The sequence below is a fragment of the Drosophila rhopaloa genome, unplaced genomic scaffold (genome assembly GCF_018152115.1).
Source record: "Drosophila rhopaloa isolate 14029-0021.01 unplaced genomic scaffold, ASM1815211v1 contig_178, whole genome shotgun sequence".
NCBI classification, from domain to species: Eukaryota; Metazoa; Arthropoda; class Insecta; order Diptera; family Drosophilidae; genus Drosophila; species Drosophila rhopaloa.
In genome coordinates, this window is record NW_025335059.1 from 4,589,806 (window position 1) to 4,609,840 (window position 20,035).

Below are 20,035 nucleotides of genomic sequence, written 5' to 3' on the forward strand. Positions count from 1 at the left end.
AACTAAAATAGCCCTGTGGTTCAGGGCCCGGCTTTGAGTAAACGATGATTAACCTTGTTTATTAGCTCTGAATTAGAATTCAAAATTTCTTTTATAATCAAATTGCACTGACACATTTACTTTACAAAGAGGCTTTGCTTCCAAAAAAATAATATATATTTTTGTTTGTCTAATTAAATAATTAATAATAACTTTAGGAAGTTGTCATTGAATATACATACAGTGTAATAGTGAATTTGTTTCAAATAAAAATATTTTTTTCATTGACTCCAAAAGAAGGTTAACCAAATAAATTTTAAAATGTTTACGTTATTAGCATGTATATTTACAAAATTAATATTATTTTGTAAGCATTAGTTATGTACTAATTAATCCCGCAATGCTGATAATGCAATCATACCAAACGAAATTCGCTGTTATCACCCGTTATCGATATACGATTGCAACGGGAATGGCATCGCCAGGTGGCAGCACCGGCTGGGAACTAGTTCCACTTTCCAGTTCAATTCAATATCCGGGAATAATATGGCGATCCGAAACTCTGAATAGACAGAGAATTTAACACTGCTGAAAAATTGATTAATTTGCTATAAATTTTAAACGGTAATACGCGCAAATATCTCCAAACTGTTAACGACCGTGTGGGGCACACAATGTGATAGTTTTCCGATATAAAAACGCCAGTTAATTGGTGAAAATAGCCATCGGAATAGTGGCAAAAAAATTTTCCCTTGTCGCTCTGCTATTTTTTGCCTTCGTCTGCGCGTGCGAGCGAGATGGCGGCAGCGGCACGACTGGTCGCGTCGGAGCATCGCGTGTGAGCAAGCGAGATGAGGCTATCGACCAAGCGAAAACGCATACGCCAAAGTCGAAAAGTGATTTTTTCTTCGTCCGTTCGGGCGAAGTCGAAACTGCTGCGAAAGGTTTTATAAATAAAGTATTGCAATTGCATATGCGCAAGAGTTTTTAAACGCACAAAGTGCGGCCTTCGATTGGCCGTTTTGGCGGCGTCTCTGCTCTCTGATTATATAAATACTAAAGCACGTTGCCCAAGTCCTAATTGCGCATCGATTGTCTTGTGTGTCCGCAAATACAAGAAATTAGCGAAATAAAACGAAGAGAAATTAAGTGATTAAGAGTGTTTTTTGTTTCGCACCTGAACAATTTTCGGTGTAAAAATGTGAATCAGTGGACAGGGAAAATGGAATGGGAGAATTAAATGCGAACGAACGAGTGTGCAAAGGCAAAGTGAAAGAATGCGTGGCGTTGCCACCCCGCGGCCAGTGAGTGTGCGTGTGTGTGCGAGGTGCCTGTGTGTGTATGTGTGGTAGTTTCTTTGCCCACCGCTTATATATATATAAGCCAATTTCTAACAATATCCAAAAATCAATATAACCGAAGAACCTCTTTTGTTGATGTGTTTTTGTGATACCACCCAACCTACCCCCTCTTTGAAAAACACATCAACAATATTTTAAAATTCACTTGAAGTGAGATTTCCTTGGGAGTAATTTTTGTTTACCCACTCAAAAAAAAGAAAAAACCAAAAAATCTATAATTTTAATACTCTCTCCCCGAAAGGACGCGCGAATTGAAAATAAATCAAGAAGAAAACCAATAACATAACCTCCAGCGAGAGAGTAAAATGAATAATGATGCGAAAACCCATGAATGCGATGACTTGAATGTGCGCTCTACGGCGTATTTTAACCAACAAACCACAACCAACCAACCGAAAGCAACCAGCAAGACTAACGCAGGCTCCAATAATAACTCCAATCAAAAGCCCAACAGACAGTTTAATCATAATTTACCTCGTATTGCCGCCGCAAGACATTCGATAGCCGCCGCTCTACTGGCTAGTAATAGTCTAAAAACCAGCGGACGGAAGATCCTGTCGGCCAAGAATGAGCCACTGACGACGACGGAGTCATCATCAGGCGCATTAACCACTACACCCATTAATAAAGCTGCCGCCTCCCCAGCCAGCCGATTGAAAGTTAACAATAACACCAATAACACTGCCAAGATGTCTGGAACCAGTAGCAGTCAGACCTCGGCCACGCCTACACCTCCCACGGCCACCAGCAACAGCAGCACAGCAACAACAACGAATAACAACAGTGGTGGAAATGGCAGCGGTAGCGGTATCGGTACCACGGTCATAGCCAATCCCGCTTCGGTAACTAACACCGGAGCAGGAAGTGCCGCAAAGTTCCGTGCCGCTGTGGCCTCGGCGCCTAGCCCAGCACTGCCTGCAAACGCTCCTGCAACAGCAACTGCTCCTGCCCCCAGTAGTAGCTCCTCCAGCTCCTCGTCCTCGAAGAAGACCCGAGCAGCAGTGGCTGCCCTGAAGCGACAGGTTGCCTTGCAGCAGCAGCAACAGCCCGTTGCCGGGAATAGCCCCAACTTGGCCAGCAAGGATTCGGCGCATTTGAAATTCGCCGCAACCACTCTGCTGATGGGCGCCGCAGCCGCTGCCGCCGATAGCAACGCTGGCGCTGCTACCGGTGGATCAGGAGCAGGAGGATCATCAGGGCCAAGAATGGCCCTCAACCCCGCCGTGGATGTGGCCAATGCCGCCGCCGTGCTTAAGCAGAAGCTGAAGGACGCGGCTGCCGCTGCTTCGGCCTCCGCCACCAATCGGTCCACCACCTCGTCTATGTCATCAACCGCCTCCTCGCTATCCTCGTCGGCGGGCCTCGTGAATGCCATCTCGGCGCTGCAGAACATTATCACGCCGGACACGGACACCGACACCGAGCCCTACCCCCAGCCAGTCACCACAGACCTGTCCGAATCGGAGGAGGAGTCTGTCTCAGAGGTGAGTGGTCCCGATGCCTGACCTCCTGATTTTAAGCCTATACGTAATGCTCTCTCCCATACAAAATATATCCGATTTGCAGTCCCATCAAATTCTGTGTATAATCCTAAATGATATGTTCCGTTTCTCTTAAAGAATTAGTTCAAATTTTATCCTGCATGTTCTTCACACTTTAAAGAGCTCTATGTAACATTTTAAAACCTTTCGTCCATTGAAGTAAAATTAGTTTTATTGGTTGTAGATAAGAACGTTTCTTTGGTTATTTGATTTATAGCTCGACTTCGTTATAGCAGGAACTCGACTAAATAAGGTTTCTAAAGAAAGTGTAAAAGACAAGTATTTATTTTACTTTTCGGTAAAAGCCATTTAAAAATTTTTGTAATTTGTTGGCCGAATACATTTTAGTGAATGTGTTTTTTATGTTATTCTTTCTAGACGACGTATTAAATGTAAAATATTCAAGTTAAATTGAAAACTAAGTTTCTAGATTTAACCTTTTTCCAAACGAATCAGAGTCAGATTGAAAGGGCAAACATTTAAGATAAGTCGGGTGATCAAAAGCGTTGTTTTATCTTTGGCTTGCACCCCCTACCAAAATATCCAACGTTTTGTTACCGTAGCTGTGCAAGTGTTTATATTTCCTAGTAAATCCATGCTTGCCGCCTCACAGATTTCCATTATCTCTGCTGGTAATTTTATACCTACGTGGGGAAATACCTAGAATCGAATTGTTCGCACATTTTTGTGCTATAGACGCATTTGTTGTTGCAAAAAATTGTCTCATTTCTCTTTCCCTTATCCCTTCCCTGTGTGTGTGTGTGTCCAAGCCCTTCACTCCTGGTAGTGTGGGTGTATGATTTATCAGCTGTTCGAACGCTTGCTGGTTTGATTGTGTGCATAAATACCTATTTCTTTGTCTAGCACACTACGACATGCACGAATGCGAAATGCTAAATGTGAACTGCGAAAAACGTAAAAGCTTTTTTATGCTGTAGCTAATCAATCAAAGGTCAATGCATGGATAGCGGTTGTAATTGACCCCGCCTCTCCCACGCAAATCAGCAGTTTAATTTCTTCGTTGCTTGCACATGTACATATTTTTTTCGGCTGCTTTCGCGAATTCTCTTTTGGGCAGCGTGACAAAGATGTCAGATGGCGATCTGGCAACGCCGCTGCCTCTGCTGCTTCTTTCTAGCTGCTGATTTTGTTGTTGCAGCAGTAAAACACTTCAAAAATAATAATAAATAAGAGCCATAATAATAATAACGCACTTTGAGTGTAATGAACTTTGTCGATTTTTTTTTTGGTCAAGGAAGACAATTGCTGATTATATTTTGCAGTAGCGTGCAAACATTTTACGGTTGATTATATTTTTCACAAATTTACCAGCGCACACCCATACCAATACACAGCAACGAGAACAAACCATCGGCTGCTGTTGAACTCGTTCATGATGAATTTTAGTTGTAGGTTCTCTTCTCTTCGCTTTTCTTACCGCCGCCGTTTTTGTTTCTCCGCTTGGTTATGTTCTTTTATTTTTTGTTTCTGTTCATTCATCAAAGGTTAAGCAGACAGCACTTGGCCTCGTGTTGAAAATGTATTTCGACAAATTTTTCGGCATTTTCTTTTTTGGTTCAATAATTTAAGGCGTGGGCGTAAACACACACACACACCAACACGCACACATGCAGACTATGTTGAGGTGTGTGCGTGCAGTATTTAAATCGATGTACAAACTGCACTCTCTGAGTCATGCGGTTCTTTAAATGCTCAAGGCAGGGAAAACTATTTGGTTTACGGGATAAAATAATGCTAAACAATGTTTTACAGTAAAAAATATTTATTTAAGTTAATAAGTTTTTAATAACTTGGAATTCAAAAAATATCGAATTAATACCATTTTTGTTATTGCTGGTTTTTGCTGTCCTCTTTTCTCCCTTCCTTCTGTTATCGATAATTACATTTTTGGCCAACCTGCCACCACTTTTTTGGCACATTGGCAACGCCGTCCAAACGTTACTTATTTTGTTGATTTATTTAAAATTTTTTATGGTTCGCCATGCAGTTGCTGTCACATTTCAAACTCCTCAATGTTAAACTTCCCCAAAAAGAAAATAGACTCTTTTAAATTTTTGGTTATAAACGAATTTGAAGGCGTCTGACAAGCATATAAGAACAAGGCAGAGATGGTCGACCGGCCATCTATTTGCACGCTTTTACAAAACTTGACCAAAACGATGATAAGAAGTCTCCGATCCAGCGTGGATTTTCTCTTGCAGTCCTTCGTCCATGTAAATCGGCCGTAGACCCACCATGTAGTTGAACTTTCCCCTACAAACTCCAATTTCAACTCTCTCTGCTTGCGTTAATTTTTATTATTTATGTACACGTTTCTTTCGTTTCTCTTTATTTGTAGATCCTATTGGCATTCTTGTGTTTAAGGCCAGATCTCCTGGTAAGTTTCAGTTTCGCGTTATATACCCGCTACCCAAACCGCTCCAAAAACAAAAACAACAAAAACGAACATTAACCGAAGGCAAACGAAAGTATTTAAAGCTTCAAGTCCACCAGTTCTACTAAACTATTAATTTTCGCCAAACTATTGATCGGTTATTAACCCAACTACTGCGCTTCCTCCTCGCACAAATAAAACCACACCACTTTGTTGCTGGCCTTAGACAACAAGAATGTGCTCTACTGATCAACTGTTATATAGCTTCTCTAATTTGTAACTTCCAGCTTAATAATTATATTTGTAGGCAACTTCTTACTACTCACCCCAGTAAAAGATTTTAGTTTGTTAGTAGAAAAAAGTTTGATTTGACAAGTGCCAGAAGCTAACAAATAGAAATGAATAATTTTCTCTTACAGGACGATATTCCCGAATCGGATCCGGATAGCTGCCCGCATGAGGGCGAGGTGCGCGAGGATGAGGACGAAACGGAGGAGGAGTCGGAGGATTCTGATGAGTCTGAAGGCGATGACGAAGAGGATGAGGAGGAGATAGGTGAGTAATGAGCCATTTAACAACGTAATACAGATTACTAATCAATTGACTATCCATTTTCCTATAAGATGTGATGCAGGACAATGATGCCGACGACGAGGAGATCGACGATGAGGACGAGGAAGAGGATGCGCCCGAAGTGAGTTCCTTCCTGCTGGACGCCAACAACAAGCGTCCTAGTAACCTCACCGCCCTGCTCCAGGCCGCGGCCAATGAGAAGGCTCCCGTCCTGCGCCACGCCACCCACGCCATCGACGAGACGAAGCAGGCGCTCACCAAGATGCGCTGTGCCAACAGTCCCCGAGACAAGAAGTAAGCTCCACCCTTCTGTTCTATGGTTGTCCCCTATAATAATCCGAAATGGTATCTCCTTTTGCTACAGCAGTGGTTTCTCCCGATCCCTTGTCGCCGCCTGCACAGACAACGATGTCAATACGGTGAAGCGGCTACTCTGCAAGGGAAACGTCAACCTCAACGATGCGGCCGCCTCCACGGACGATGGCGAATCCCTTCTCTCGATGGCCTGCTCCGCGGGATACTTCGAGCTCGCTCAGGTATGGTTATTGCTTTGTATAGTAAATTATAGTAGGTTCTACGATTGATTTCACATCTTCAGCAAGTTTAATTCCTAAAGATGGTTAAAAAATGAACACGGGATTTGCGTTTGCTCGGCGGAAAGAAAATGTAATTTACTTTATTTTCGCGACATAAATCTTGCAATGTTGACTTGATGTGGCAACGCCACCCATGCACCTTTGCAATATCAATTTTATCTATCGATAAATACCTGGAGTTCAAATCGGCAGACAAACAAAATCTGCAGGAGTCGCGAGAAGAAAATACAAATTTAGACGTGAAGATTTATCATGCAACTATCCGTTTATTTGCCACAGGTTCTGCTGGCCATGTCTGCCGCCCAGGTGGAGGACAAGGGTCAAAAGGACTCGACGCCGCTGATGGAGGCCGCCTCCGCCGGTCACCTGGACATTGTCAATCTGCTGCTCAGCCACAACGCCGATGTGAACGCCCACTGCGCCACCGGTAACACCCCGCTCATGTTTGCCTGCGCCGGTGGCCAGGTGGATGTGGTCAAGGTGCTTCTCAAGCACGGAGCCAACGTCGAGGAGCAGAACGAGAACGGACACACGCCCCTGATGGAGGCCGCCTCCGCCGGCCATGTGGAAGTAGCAAAGGTAAGTGAAAATAATAAAACTAAGACCTCGAAAGTGCAGAAAAAAAGAGCAAATCATGACAATAATGTCCCCGTGACATGACGCAGTACTCGTACTAAGAATACACTTCGCAAGAGTTTTTTTTAGTAATCCAAAACCCGTTTTAAACCTTCAACAAATAACTATTAAAGTATAAAGTCAAAAAATATATAACAATAAAATGATCTTTTGAAGATTTAAAGAAACGAATAGTAATTATAATAAATGTTAGTTTTAATAGTAAGTTAAAAATACCCTTTGAAACGGCAACTCACCATATGGTTTCTTAGAAAAAAAGTGTTTAATTATATTTTGAGCCTTTCGAGCGCTTGCTGTACACCGCACAAATGATTATAATCCGAGATTTGAGAGTGGTGGTATCTCCTGTGACCTGAATCGAGTTAATGATTGGTCTGGGCATGATGCCAACTCTGTGATTTAGTTTGATCTTATCTGATGTATTCTGCAGAAATGTTTCTTTATAATTGCCTTGTTAATTGCTAATCGGTTATCCTTGTCACATTTTAGGTTCTGCTCGAGCATGGAGCCGGCATCAACACCCACTCAAATGAGTTCAAGGAGAGCGCCCTCACACTGGCCTGCTACAAGGGTCACTTGGACATGGTCCGATTTCTGCTTCAAGCCGGAGCCGATCAGGAGCATAAAACCGACGAAATGCATACAGCCCTGATGGAGGCTTCGATGGACGGCCATGTGGAGGTGGCACGCCTGCTTCTGGACTCCGGTGCCCAAGTAAACATGCCCACGGACTCGTTCGAGTCACCTCTTACGTTGGCCGCCTGCGGAGGCCATGTGGAACTGGCTACTCTGCTGATCGAGCGGGGTGCCAACATTGAGGAGGTGAATGACGAAGGCTACACACCGCTCATGGAGGCCGCTCGTGAGGGTCACGAAGAGATGGTGGCCCTGTTGCTCAGCAAGGGTGCAAACATCAATGCCACGACCGAGGAAACCCAGGAGACGGCCCTTACGTTGGCCTGCTGTGGAGGCTTCAGCGAGGTGGCCGCCTTTCTTATCAAAGAGGGAGCCAACCTTGAGCTTGGCGCCTCCACGCCGCTCATGGAGGCCTCGCAAGAGGGACACACCGATCTGGTGCGCTTTCTGTTGAAGAACAAGGCCAATGTCCATGCGGAGACGCAGACGGGCGATACTGCTTTGACTCATGCCTGCGAGAACGGTCACACGGATGCCGCCGGCGTGCTTCTATCCTATGGAGCCGAGCTGGAGCACGAGTCCGAGGGCGGACGAACGCCGCTGATGAAGGCCTGCCGAGCCGGACACCTGTGCACCGTCAAGTTCCTCATCCAGAAGGGCGCCAATGTCAATAAACAGACCACTAGTAATGACCACACTGCCCTGTCGCTAGCCTGTGCCGGGGGCCACCAGTCCGTTGTGGAGCTCCTGCTGAAGAACAACGCCGACCCGTTCCACAAACTGAAGGACAACAGCACCATGCTGATCGAGGCTTCCAAGGGTGGACACACTCGTGTGGTCGAGCTGCTGTTCCGCTACCCGAACATTTCGCCCACAGAGATGGCAGCAGCTGCGAACGCGAACCAGGCAGCGGCAGCCACCGCAGCCCCAGCTGGGCAGCATCAGATGCGTCTGCAGACCCATAAGATCATCCATCAGCAGCTCCAGCATCAGCTTAACGCTCCCCCTGGATTGCACGAGTTGTCGGAGGCGGCACGCGCATCAAACCAACAGCATTTCCACCAGCAGCAGTTCAGTAGTGCCGGCAACGGATCCTCCAACATTGTGGCACTAGGCACTGGCGATTTCTTAGACGCCGGCGAGCTGCAACTCACGGCGACAGCGGGCATGGGCGCGGGAGCAGGAGCCAGCACCACAGGCAGTGAAGCTGGTATGGAGGAGTATGGAGAAGTCGGAGGAATCGACCTGACCACTCTCGGTGCTCAGCAGCAGGAAGGCCTCATTGCCAAGTCTCGACTGTTTCACCTGCAGCCTGGCTTCGAACAGCAGCAACAACAGCAGCAGCAGCCACCTGCAGCCGGTCAGCATCAGTTGGTCCCGTGCAAGCACTTCGACCTGGACATGGAGCACATTAACTCACTCCAGCCGCCGCAAAAGGCGCCGCCAGCGCCTCCGGTTCTCTTCCACACCGTTTGTCAGCAGCCTGTAATCCAACAGCAAAGTCAGAGCACGCTGAAGGGCTTGCTTCCGAACCGGAATCGCGCTCAGAAAACCGGTGAATTGGTGGAGTTTATCGACTGTCCACTGGATCAGCAGCAGCATGGTGAGCAGGTCCGTACGCAGCCATTGGGAGAGGATGGAAAGGCCACGCAGTTCGCCTGCGTTGGAGAGGATCCACGGCTGCAGCGACGACGCGGTTTCATGCCGGAGCTGAAAAAGGGCGAACTGCCGCCGAAGTGCAGTAGTGGTGAACTTAACGAGCTAGCCCTGAAAGGTAAGTTTTTGGCCTTGAATGCTAGTCCAAATTTCGGGGAAATTTGTATATCTACCTAATTTATATTTCAATTTATTACATGCAATAGGAGCCGAAAACAATCAGTCCGTACCGACAGCACAGGACAACAGTACCTGCGCCCAAATCCCAGCGGTAAGTCATTTATTCCCATTAGAAGAATATAATCTATAAGTTTTTAATCGATACTTACAGCGAAACTCTGGCGGAGCCATTATACACTCTTCGGAAGTTCTCCAGAGCACAGCCATCAGCGACAGGCCCAAGGTTAAGGCCACCAACAAGAGCAACCGCAAACAGGCAGCCGCAGCAGCAGCAGCTGCAGCAGCAGCGGCGGCGGCGGCAGCAGCAGCAGCCCAGCATGCCCAGCAGGTGTTGCCAAACCTGCAGCAAAACCCAATGGTGTCCATTTATAATAACCTGGTAAGTGTAACATCAATTTCATTAGGATATTGCGCTTAAATCAAATATTATTATTATTATATTATATTATTATTTTCGCAGCATATGCAGCAGACGCATCTGCAACTTCAGCAGCATTTGCAACTGCACCACCAGCGAGTAGCACTGGACAATGCAGCGGCTGCAGCCGCAGCAGCGGTTTCATCCGCGAACGTGGCTTACTCTAATTCCCCGGCCTCTCCTCTCGCCTCCCCCACTGGCAGTGGCAACTATGTCGACCAGCAGCAGCAACAGTCCTTGGATGTAGCCCTGCAGCAGCAGCAGTCCTTGGATGTGGCCCTGCAGCGCAAGACGGCCATGGACGATTTTCGTGGAATGCTGGAGACAGCGGTGAACGGGTCGAGGGGCAGAAAAGACCTTGCCCTTAACACACCCCAGTTGAACTTCTTTAAGGACGGCTGGCATATGGTGGGAGTGCACAATTTCTTCGGCGATCAGCCCAAATCGCCAACTGAGACTCCGCCGGAGATGGAGGAGACCACTATGTCTTCGCCAACTGAAGCAGATCGTCTTGGATCGGAACCTCGAGCCGAGATGAAGAATCTGGCCACGCTTTGTTCGGCGGCGGCAGCAGCTGCTGCTGTGGCTGCAGCAAATAAGGATCAGGACGAAATCAGCTCGGAGCTTGAAAGCGATTGCGATGATGACGCCGAGGGCGTTGCTGGGGCAGATGGCGAGGAAAATACATTGCCACCCGAGCCTATTGAGTTGGGTGCCGATGCTAGCATTGTGGAGGAAGTGGAGGTTGATGAGGACGAGGAAGATGATGACGAAGAGGATACAAACAGCGGAGATATCGATAAACTCAACTACGAGGATGATGATGCTGAGGTGGACAACGATGGTGAGGTAGACTACATCGATGAGGACGAAGGTGGTGGCGACGGCGAGGATGAGGAGGACGACGGGGACGATGACGAGTTCTTCTTAGACGAGCCCGACAGTGATCAAGGTGCCGGCAACAATAATAACAACAAGAGTGGCGCCAGTTCGCTGCCCATGAAGCACCGAAAAATGACTACTCGGCTGGAGAACCTTATACTCACCTCGCAGACGCTGTGCGACTTCCCGCCCGAACTCACTAACTCTGAGCTGGTTCACGTCCTGCCCCAGATTAGCAATCTCAAGGCGGCAGCCAGCAGCAACGCGGCGCTGAACAGCGTGCTCCAACAACAGCTAGCTGCTGCCACCGCGGCAGCTGCACACGCCAAAGCAGCTGCGGTCCACCAGAAGCTGCAGCTCCATCACCAAGAGGGAGATCAACAATGCGGTAAGCTTACAGATAATGAATTGCTAGTAATTTGTTTATTAATTGAATTGTCTCTTCATCTTTGCAGAAGACGATGGTGGCGCCAGCGCGAGTGAACTTTATTCCGGCTTGGAGCATTTTGCCAATGATGGCGAAATGGAGGACATATTTCAGGCAAGATACCTTCAACTAAAAGAATATTAATATTAATTGATCTCCAGTCTATGAAAATATTTAAAATAACCAAACTTTTCACTTTGTTTTAAAGGAATTGGCAAGTAGCCTGAACTACCCAGAGCTGGCCGAGTTTAGCCTGAACCAGATGTGTAAGGGCAGGTTCGCAGGCAACTGGGCGCAGTCATCGGCCAAGTGGACTGGACAGGAGCAGTTGGTGGGCGTGGTAAGGTCGCCGGGTCTGATTAACCCAGGCGATGTTCCACAGGATGCCCAGCGACAGGCGAATCTTGTTCTCCTGGACTATCCCATGCAGCAAAACATCCCTCTCGACCAGCGACTAATGGAGGCTGAGGAAATGCACCAGCAGGTTAGCAATCTTTTCTCCCAGTTCGTGCATATGGAATTTTAATATCAATATCATTTTTATTTCAGCAACACCAACAGGCACCGCTTTCTTTGCTGCCCTTTACGGACGATCAGCAGCAGCAGCTTCACCATCAAGCATTGCCCATTGCCGCCGAATTTCATCAGCACCAGCAGCTCGCGTTAGAATCGGATCCAGACCTAAAGCAGCAGCTCCAGCATTACTCTAACGCGCGCACCATCAAGGCGTTGGCAGCCCAGCACCAACATCAGCAGCAGCCTGCCACCAACTTTGTTTACAACGTCGAGAGCGGCGACAAGAATGCTCCGCCGGTGCAGTTGCTCTTTCAGTTGCCTCCGAACATGACCCAGCATCAGGCGCAACAACAGGCATTTGCAGAGCCACTCTCCGAACAGCAGCAGCAGCAGTTGCACGCTGAGCAGGCCCATCTCTTCCAGCATCGAACTGGCGGTCAGCGTCCGCCCACCCAGAGTGAACTAGAGCAGGTGGCCCAAGAGTTGTTGCTCCAGCGCACTGGTCAGGTGCCAGGAGCTCCTGTCGTGGGTGTCCAAGCTTTGCCGCTCAAGCAAAAGCACTTTAACCTGCAGGAACAGTTGCTCCTTCACCCTCCGCCGCATATGCAGGCGCCCACTTGTGTCCAGCACCAGGTAAATCGGCACGAGTCAAAAGGAGCAGCTAGAGACTTATGTGAAATCTTTAATTTATCCTCCAGGTGGCCACGCAGACGCATCCTGCTTCTGTGGTAGTGCCGCAGCCAGCAGTTGGACAGTACACGCAATTCGCCCTGCAGCCTTCCCAGCAACAACAATTGCAGCAACAGCCGGGCCAGCCGCCGAACGAGCTATCCATTTGGCCGATGGGCACGCCTACTCCCACCCCCAGCAGCGGTGTTAGCGCCACCAAGTCAATGCCCGGTGGCATTGCCAAGAAGGCCATCGACAAGCAGTCGCGCAAGGATCGCCGCTGCGTGATGCGCCAGACACCAGCCGGCAGCCAAGGTGAGTTTTCCTTGCAAACCATTTTACCGTTTACATTTGTAATGTTCATTTAGCCATTAAATCTTTAACATTACACATTTAATCATTTTTACACCATTCCATCCACAGTGAATACCAACCAGCATCAACAGCCCCAGGTCGCAACTGCCCAGCAACAGGCCCAACTCCAGAACCAATTGGCCGTTGCGACCACCGTTAGTGTGGACAAGACCATTGAGATTGATTCGGAGACGGAGTCGAACCACGATACCGCCCTAACATTGGCTTGTGCCGGCGGTCACGAGGAGCTGGTGGAGCTGCTCATCAATCGAGGGGCGAACATCGAGCACCGCGACAAGAAGGGATTCACGCCGCTTATCCTGGCCGCCACCGCTGGCCACGACAAGGTGGTGGACATTCTGCTCAAGCACAGCGCTGAGCTCGAAGCTCAATCAGAGCGCACCAAGGACACGCCCCTGTCGCTGGCCTGCTCCGGCGGCCGCTACGAGGTGGTGGAACTTCTGCTCAGCGTTGGTGCCAACAAAGAACACCGCAATGTATCCGACTACACGCCATTGAGCTTGGCGGCCAGCGGAGGCTATGTCAACATCATTAAGCTGCTGCTCAGTCACGGAGCGGAGATCAATTCGCGCACGGGCAGTAAGCTAGGAATCTCCCCGCTGATGTTAGCCGCTATGAATGGCCACACGCCGGCAGTGAAGCTGCTTCTGGACCAGGGATCCGACATAAATGCTCAGATCGAAACGAATCGCAACACGGCCTTGACTTTGGCCTGCTTCCAGGGCAGGCATGAGGTCGTAAGTCTTTTGCTTGACCGACGGGCCAATGTGGAGCATCGGGCTAAGACGGGTCTGACGCCGCTTATGGAGGCCGCCTCGGGTGGTTACATAGAGGTGGGTCGCGTGCTGCTGGACAAGGGGGCGGATGTCAATGCTGCGCCGGTGCCAACGTCCAGGGACACGGCTCTCACCATCGCCGCTGACAAGGGGCACCAGAAGTTTGTGGAGCTGCTCCTGTCCCGTAATGCTAGTGTAGAGGTAAAAAATAAGAAGGGTAACTCCCCACTCTGGTTGGCCGCCCACGGTGGTCATCTCAGTGTGGTGGAGCTTCTTTACGACCACAATGCTGATATTGACTCACAGGATAATAGACGCGTATCCTGTCTGATGGCTGCTTTCCGCAAGGGTCACACTAAGATTGTCAAGTGGATGGTGCAGTATGTGTCGCAGTTCCCCTCCGACCAGGAGATGATCCGCTTCATTGGCACGATCAGTGACAAAGATCTGATCGACAAGTGTTATGACTGCATGAAAATCCTGCGTAGCGCAAAAGAGGCTCAGGCCGTTAAGGCCAACAAGAACGCCTCGATCCTGCTGGAGGAGCTTGACCTGGAGCGGACACGCGAGGAGAGTCGCAAGGCAGCCGCCGCCCGGCGTCGTGAGCGCAAAAAGAAGAAGAAGATGGAGAAGAAGGAGGAGAAGCGCCGCCAGCAGCAGGGCAATGGAGTTGGCGGAGACGATATGCAGGGCGATGACGATGATGCCAGTGACAAGGATGATGATTCCGACAAGGACGACGAAGACGAAGAGGTGGCGCCGGCCGCAGCCCGTGAAGAGGGCGACTCGGGCATCGATCAGGGTTCATGCTCCAGCGGCGACACTAAGGGAGCGCGCATAGGTGGTGGCCAATCCGTTCAGGCTGCGGAAACGGCAGCCAACTCGGGGTCAAACAACAATCAGGGAAAGAAGAGCAAGAAGCAGCCGAAAAACAAGCCGGTAACGGTGGAACCGGTTGCAGCTCCCACTACGCCTCCCGTTATCTCATCCGCTTCGAGCACAGTCCTTAAGGGCATCTCTGTGAAGAAGCAACCGGCAGTCGAAGTTGTTAGGCAGCCTCCTGTCATACAGCAGGCTGCTCCTCTCAAGCGACAACTGGAGGTAAAGAAAGAGGAGCCATCTATCAAAAAGAAGGAAGAGAAGAACAGCTCGACCAGTAGTAGCAGCAACAACAAGCGTGAGAAGGAGAACCTTGCGCCCAAGGAGGTTGCACTGCCAGCGAAGCAGCAACCCAGTGGCTCCAGCAAACTGCAGATCAGCGAATCCGCCAACAATATTAGCAGCAGCACTGCTACCAACGCCAGTAGCGCCAATACTACCACCCGCAAAGAAGTGTCCAAACCAGTGTCACAAGCCACCAGCAGTGCCAGTCTGAATCCTGCCAAACGCAGCGAAGTCGATGGCTGGAAGGAAGTGGTGCGGAAGAGCAGCACACAGCAGACAACAGCGGTGGGAGTGAGTGGAGTTCCCGCGCCTGTGACAGCAACCAGTTCAGCCACCAGCGTGCAACACCATCCGCATCACCCGCACCATCACCTGGCCAACAGCTCGAGCAACAGTTCCAGCTCTCTTGCCACAGGCGCAACTTCATCGGCGTCCTCAGTTTCTGAGATGACTTGCAAGAAGGTGCAGGTGCCGGTAAATGCCATCTCCAGGGTTATTGGACGAGGCGGAAGTAACATAAACGCCATTCGTGCCACTACCGGTGCCCACATCGAGGTGGAGAAGCAGGGCAAGAACCAGTCGGAGCGCTGCATCACGATCAAAGGTCTGACGGATGCCACCAAGCAGGCTCATATGCTTATATTGGCACTCATCAAAGATCCCGATGTGGACATCTTGCAAATGTTGCCCAGGATCAACAGCAGCATTAAGCAATCGTCCAATAGCGGGTCAAACGCTCCGATGGCCGTGGGTACTTGGGATAATCGCACCGCTGCCGGTGTCAATGTGTACACATTTTCTTCGGCTGCATCCACCACCTCTACATCGTCCAGTTCGTCTGCCAGTTCCACAACAGCGGCGGGAGCTGCCTACAGCAATGCGCACAAGCAGCAGCAGCAGCTGCAGCCCATGAAGACCACAAGTGGGCGTTCATCTGCGTCTGCCAAATCCAACGGCAGCAGCAGCTCCAAGGTGTCATCGGGTGGATCTAGTTCACGCAATGGCAGGGGTGGCGGTGGCTACGTCAGCCAGCAACAGACTGGTCGTAGCTCCGGAAGTGGCTCTTCAAATGGTGTGGCCAAGAGCAAGACGGAGGGCTCATCCAAATCCCTACCAGCTGCACAGAAAAGTACCAGTTCTCTGGGTAAATCCTCGACAGTGGCTACCGGAGCACAAAACTTTGCGAAGGCGGCGGCCATTTCCCAGTCCTCGCCCAAAAAGGCAGAGGGAGGAGTATCCGCTGCTGTGATTACCTCTGCAGGCGGACGCAGCAGTGGCGTGGTGGCTCCATTTGGAAGAGGAAAGCCAGTCGCTGGACAGGGAGGAACTGCAACTACTATTGGTAGCAATGTTGCCCAGCTTGGAAGCGGCAGCAGCAGCAGCAACAACAACATCAGCAACATATTGGCTGGACCAATTGGCACCTTCAACGTGGCGGATGTGGCCGCCGTAAATGCCGCCGCCGCAGCAGGAGCCGCTGCCGCCGCGGCTAACAGCAATATTAAACCCATTGCACCTATTGCACCGCCTAATAAGCGAGTGGGCTCACCCACCCAAACCCAACAGCCACAGCAGCAGCAGCAACAACACCCACCCCAGCCAGCACCTGGACCGCAGCCACAACAGCAACCCCAGCAACAGCAGCAGATACAACAGCCACCCCAGCAACAACAACCACAGACGTCCCAGCAGAATCTGGTGATCAACACAAACGTGAATGACCTAATCGCCGCCGGTGCAGCAAACAGTGGCAGCGATAGCTTCAGTGCTCAGCTGGCCGCCAAGTTGTCAAGCGCCTACTGCCTGTTCAGTGACTACCAGCAATCGCAGTGGGGAAAGTTGGGGGATCCCGGAATTGGAGGAGGAGCAGGAGCTGTGGGCGATGGGCTGCCGCAGGCGGATGCGTCCAAGGCACCGGGATATAATCGGAATATCCTTAGCTCGCCCGTGGGCAGTTCCAAGGCCTCGTCGAATCACTCCACCTCGCCACCAGTGGGAAATGTGATCCAGCAACAACAACAGCAGCAGCAGCAACCACCTCAATCGAGCCAGCAGAGCGTGCAGCAGGCCTTAAACATCATCACCAGTGGAGGAGTTTCTGCCGCGCCAGCCAGATCACCGATGATGTCCTCAAACGAGGGCAATCCCACGGGAGGCCAACCCTCTATGAATGGAATCCAGTCACTGGGTGAGTCGGCTCCTGCCCATTCACCGGGCGTTATCAAACCGCCCACCGCCACAGTTCCCATCCAGCGGCATGTTCCTATGCCGATCTCTGCACCAGAAGCCGGAGTCCCACCCACGTTCGGGGCGATTGGGTCCAATCCAGCCAGCGGTGGCAATTCAGTGGCAGCTCAAGCGGCTGCTGCTGCCGCCGCCGCCGCCATGATCGATCGCCAGCAACAACAGAATTTGCAGCGAATGATCTACGACAAGGTGGGAGCCTCCCAGCAGCAGCAACAACAGCAGCAGCAGCTTAACTATGCCATGGATCCCTCATCCTCGCCGTACATTGTGGATGGCAATAACTTGTTGCGTCTGAATCCACGCGCCTCGCTCTTTGCTCAGGGTAACAAGCAGCCACCGCAGCCTCCGCCGCAGGGTGGAGCCCAGTCGAACATGTTCGGAGGCAACCAAGGGAGACAGCCCCCAGGAGCTGGAGCCAGGCAGCCGGGAGGAGCAGCCGCACAACGCTGGTATGGTGGTGCTCTAGAGTATCCCTCATACACGGGGCGCGACATGCTGCACCTGGAGAACGGAGCTGGCGGAATGGCGGGCCTGGGCTCGCCATCTGCCATGTCGCCCAATCACGACGACATCCGCAAGATGCCTCGCCCAATTGGCACAGAACGTGCCGCCGCTTCGTGGAAATTTAACAACTTCAACGTGGCTGCCTCGGCGCTTAGCATGGACGATGCCCTGGCCAGCGTCCTACCGCCTTGGGCGCACGAGCCGAAGGCGCAGCCTCCAGGTCTGCAGCAGCCACCGCCTCCGCCGCAGTCGCAGCAGCAGCAACAGTCGCTTAATTGGCTGAAGCAGCAGCAGCAGCCGCAGCAACAGCAGTATAGGCCCTACAACAACGGACCCTATCCGCAGCAGCAGCAGCATGAGCCAATGAATGTGAGTTTGCCCTCGATCGTTTTATTTTCCAAATCATGCTTAATGGTGTTTTCGCGAATTTTAGATGCCAATGGACTACCACAACATGCAGGCGCAACAGCAGCAGCAGCACGTCAACTTGATGCCCTCTTACGGCTATCAGCATTTTGTGGGCGCCCCTGGAGCGGCTGACATCGCCGCACACATGCCGGACAAGATGGAGGTGTGGGATCACCATGATAAGCACGTAAGTATTGAATTTTTAAATAATGTAATACTTAAATGCTTCACTTAGACTTCGCTAACTTTAATTTAACATCAATCCTATTTCAATGTAAACAACGTTAACGCTAGCTTTCTATTTTTCGACAGATGCCTTGGACAAACTACACCACCAACTGGTCCAACTGATGTCCCAGCGACACTCAGCGGGAAGATCTTTTTGATACCTGTCGTTCAAGCAACTGAATCGAGCAGTTATGGATGAGCATTCTTCCAAATTACCAGGAACCAGCAGCAAAAGCAACAGCAACATCTCACTGATTTAAATATGCAAAGCGAAATAATATTTATTGAATTTCTACGTTTTCTATTCGGATTCTCGGCTTCTTCCCCCCACTACTTAATCTTCTAACTACCTGCCAACCATCGTGAAACCAACTAAAAGCAAAAAGAACTCATGTGAAAATAGCAACATGGCTTTGTTCTTTAGTTTATCGATTTAAAATCTGTTGAATTTGGGTGACTATTTAAATTCGCAGGTTGACTTGAAATTTTAACCCAGAAAGAAATCTAAAAAGCAAACGGAATGCAAAATGATAAAAGCGAAAGGAAAGAAGAAAAAAATGTTCGAAACTGGCGCTCAGGCAACTGGGCGCAATATATATTATTTATTTTTAAATGTATTGATATTTTTTGAAGAAGCATGAAGTTAGTGGTAGCTTATTGTTTTGTGTGATGAGCGAGAGGGAAAACGAAACGAAAATTAACTTTCATATACACACACACATGCACTAACATCTCCCCCGCACACAAAAACACACATACATAAACACAAATACATTTATTTTAAGATAGAAGTCAGTCTTATGAATGAAACATTAAATTGAAATGTTTAGCGCCAGCTAAAGTTCACACACAAACTTTTAATACAACACTTATACATAAATACATCTATATATATATTTAATAACATTAATAAAGGCAACAAATGAATGTCGAAACTGTAAATTCTAGGCGCGCACTTTTCTCTAAACCCCCTTTTCCCCCAAATATCCACCCACAACAAGAAGCTAACGAAACCGGAAACTAGAACAAAGCTATGAAAACGCATGCTTACGCTATAAATCGAAAACCAAGAGTACGAAATGAAGAACTACAACCGACAAGAAATTACTTAATTCAACTTACAACATATACATACCATTAACTACTCCCATACTTAAAGATATGCCTGGGAAAGATACCAAACAAACACGAACGAAACAACCAAAGGGGAGCAGCTACATAGTTTGGTGTTCTTTGGTCTGTGAAACCCCTTTAACGGTCCCCCGAAAATTGTAGCTAGTAGAAATTGAAATTGCTTAAATAACTAAGTAAAAACAACAAGAAATCAACGGTCGAGAAACGTTTTAATATTCCATTTACGAGAAATAAACGATATATGATAAAGATGATGAGACGACGAAGCGGCGCTTGCTTGCCATCTTTGATGCTTTTCCGACACTGCTCATAGACGTACATAAAATATATACCTACCTATATAGTAGCGAATAGCATATATGAGATACACAAATTTTTATTTCAAAGAAAGCAAAAGTAAACTAAACAAAGATATGTAAAAACACTTGACTAACCCCTTCTTGCCTGATCTAGGATCGCACTACCAATATGCGAGTGAGATCCGGAAACGGGAAAGAGGTCAAAGGTGTGGGTCGTCAGGCGATTGCTTTGTAAAATTCTAGAGGAATAAACGATGCTTGAGATATAATGCTTAGAGAACGGTTAAATAAGCAATTCACGCATAATTACACTACACGAAAACCCGATTAAAAGATATACTTTATCGATGATAATGATGGATATGAAAATACGAAATAAAAGATAATATAAGTGAGCATGAAACTACTTTTTTTCTATTTTTCAATGTTTTAGCT

At 48.9% G+C, this 20,035-nt stretch overlaps 1 protein-coding gene across 6 annotated transcripts; it reads left to right on the forward strand.

Moving 5' to 3' along the window:
- Window positions 1–485: 485 nt before the first annotated feature.
- LOC108046311 (ankyrin repeat and KH domain-containing protein mask) lies at window positions 486–19,996 on the forward strand. 6 transcript variants are annotated; one of them, XM_017125928.2, is made up of 19 exons: window positions 486–603; window positions 1,582–2,824; window positions 5,241–5,279; window positions 5,696–5,831; window positions 5,900–6,143; window positions 6,214–6,385; window positions 6,725–7,024; window positions 7,571–9,491; window positions 9,580–9,644; window positions 9,705–9,932; window positions 10,014–11,241; window positions 11,309–11,394; window positions 11,489–11,764; window positions 11,830–12,429; window positions 12,495–12,780; window positions 12,889–13,817; window positions 13,923–17,900; window positions 17,965–18,126; window positions 18,252–19,996. In XM_017125928.2, the coding sequence occupies exons 2-19, from the start codon at window positions 1,646–1,648 to the stop codon at window positions 18,288–18,290; spliced, it is 11,868 nt and encodes a 3,955-aa protein (XP_016981417.2). In that variant the 5' UTR covers window positions 486–603; window positions 1,582–1,645; the 3' UTR covers window positions 18,291–19,996. The 6 variants fall into 6 exon arrangements, with proteins under 6 accessions (XP_016981417.2, XP_016981413.2, XP_016981415.2 ...); XM_017125924.2 differs by having other exon boundaries at window positions 12,889–17,900; XM_017125926.2 differs by having other exon boundaries at window positions 6,217–6,385; window positions 12,889–17,900.
- Window positions 19,997–20,035: the final 39 nt, after the last annotated feature.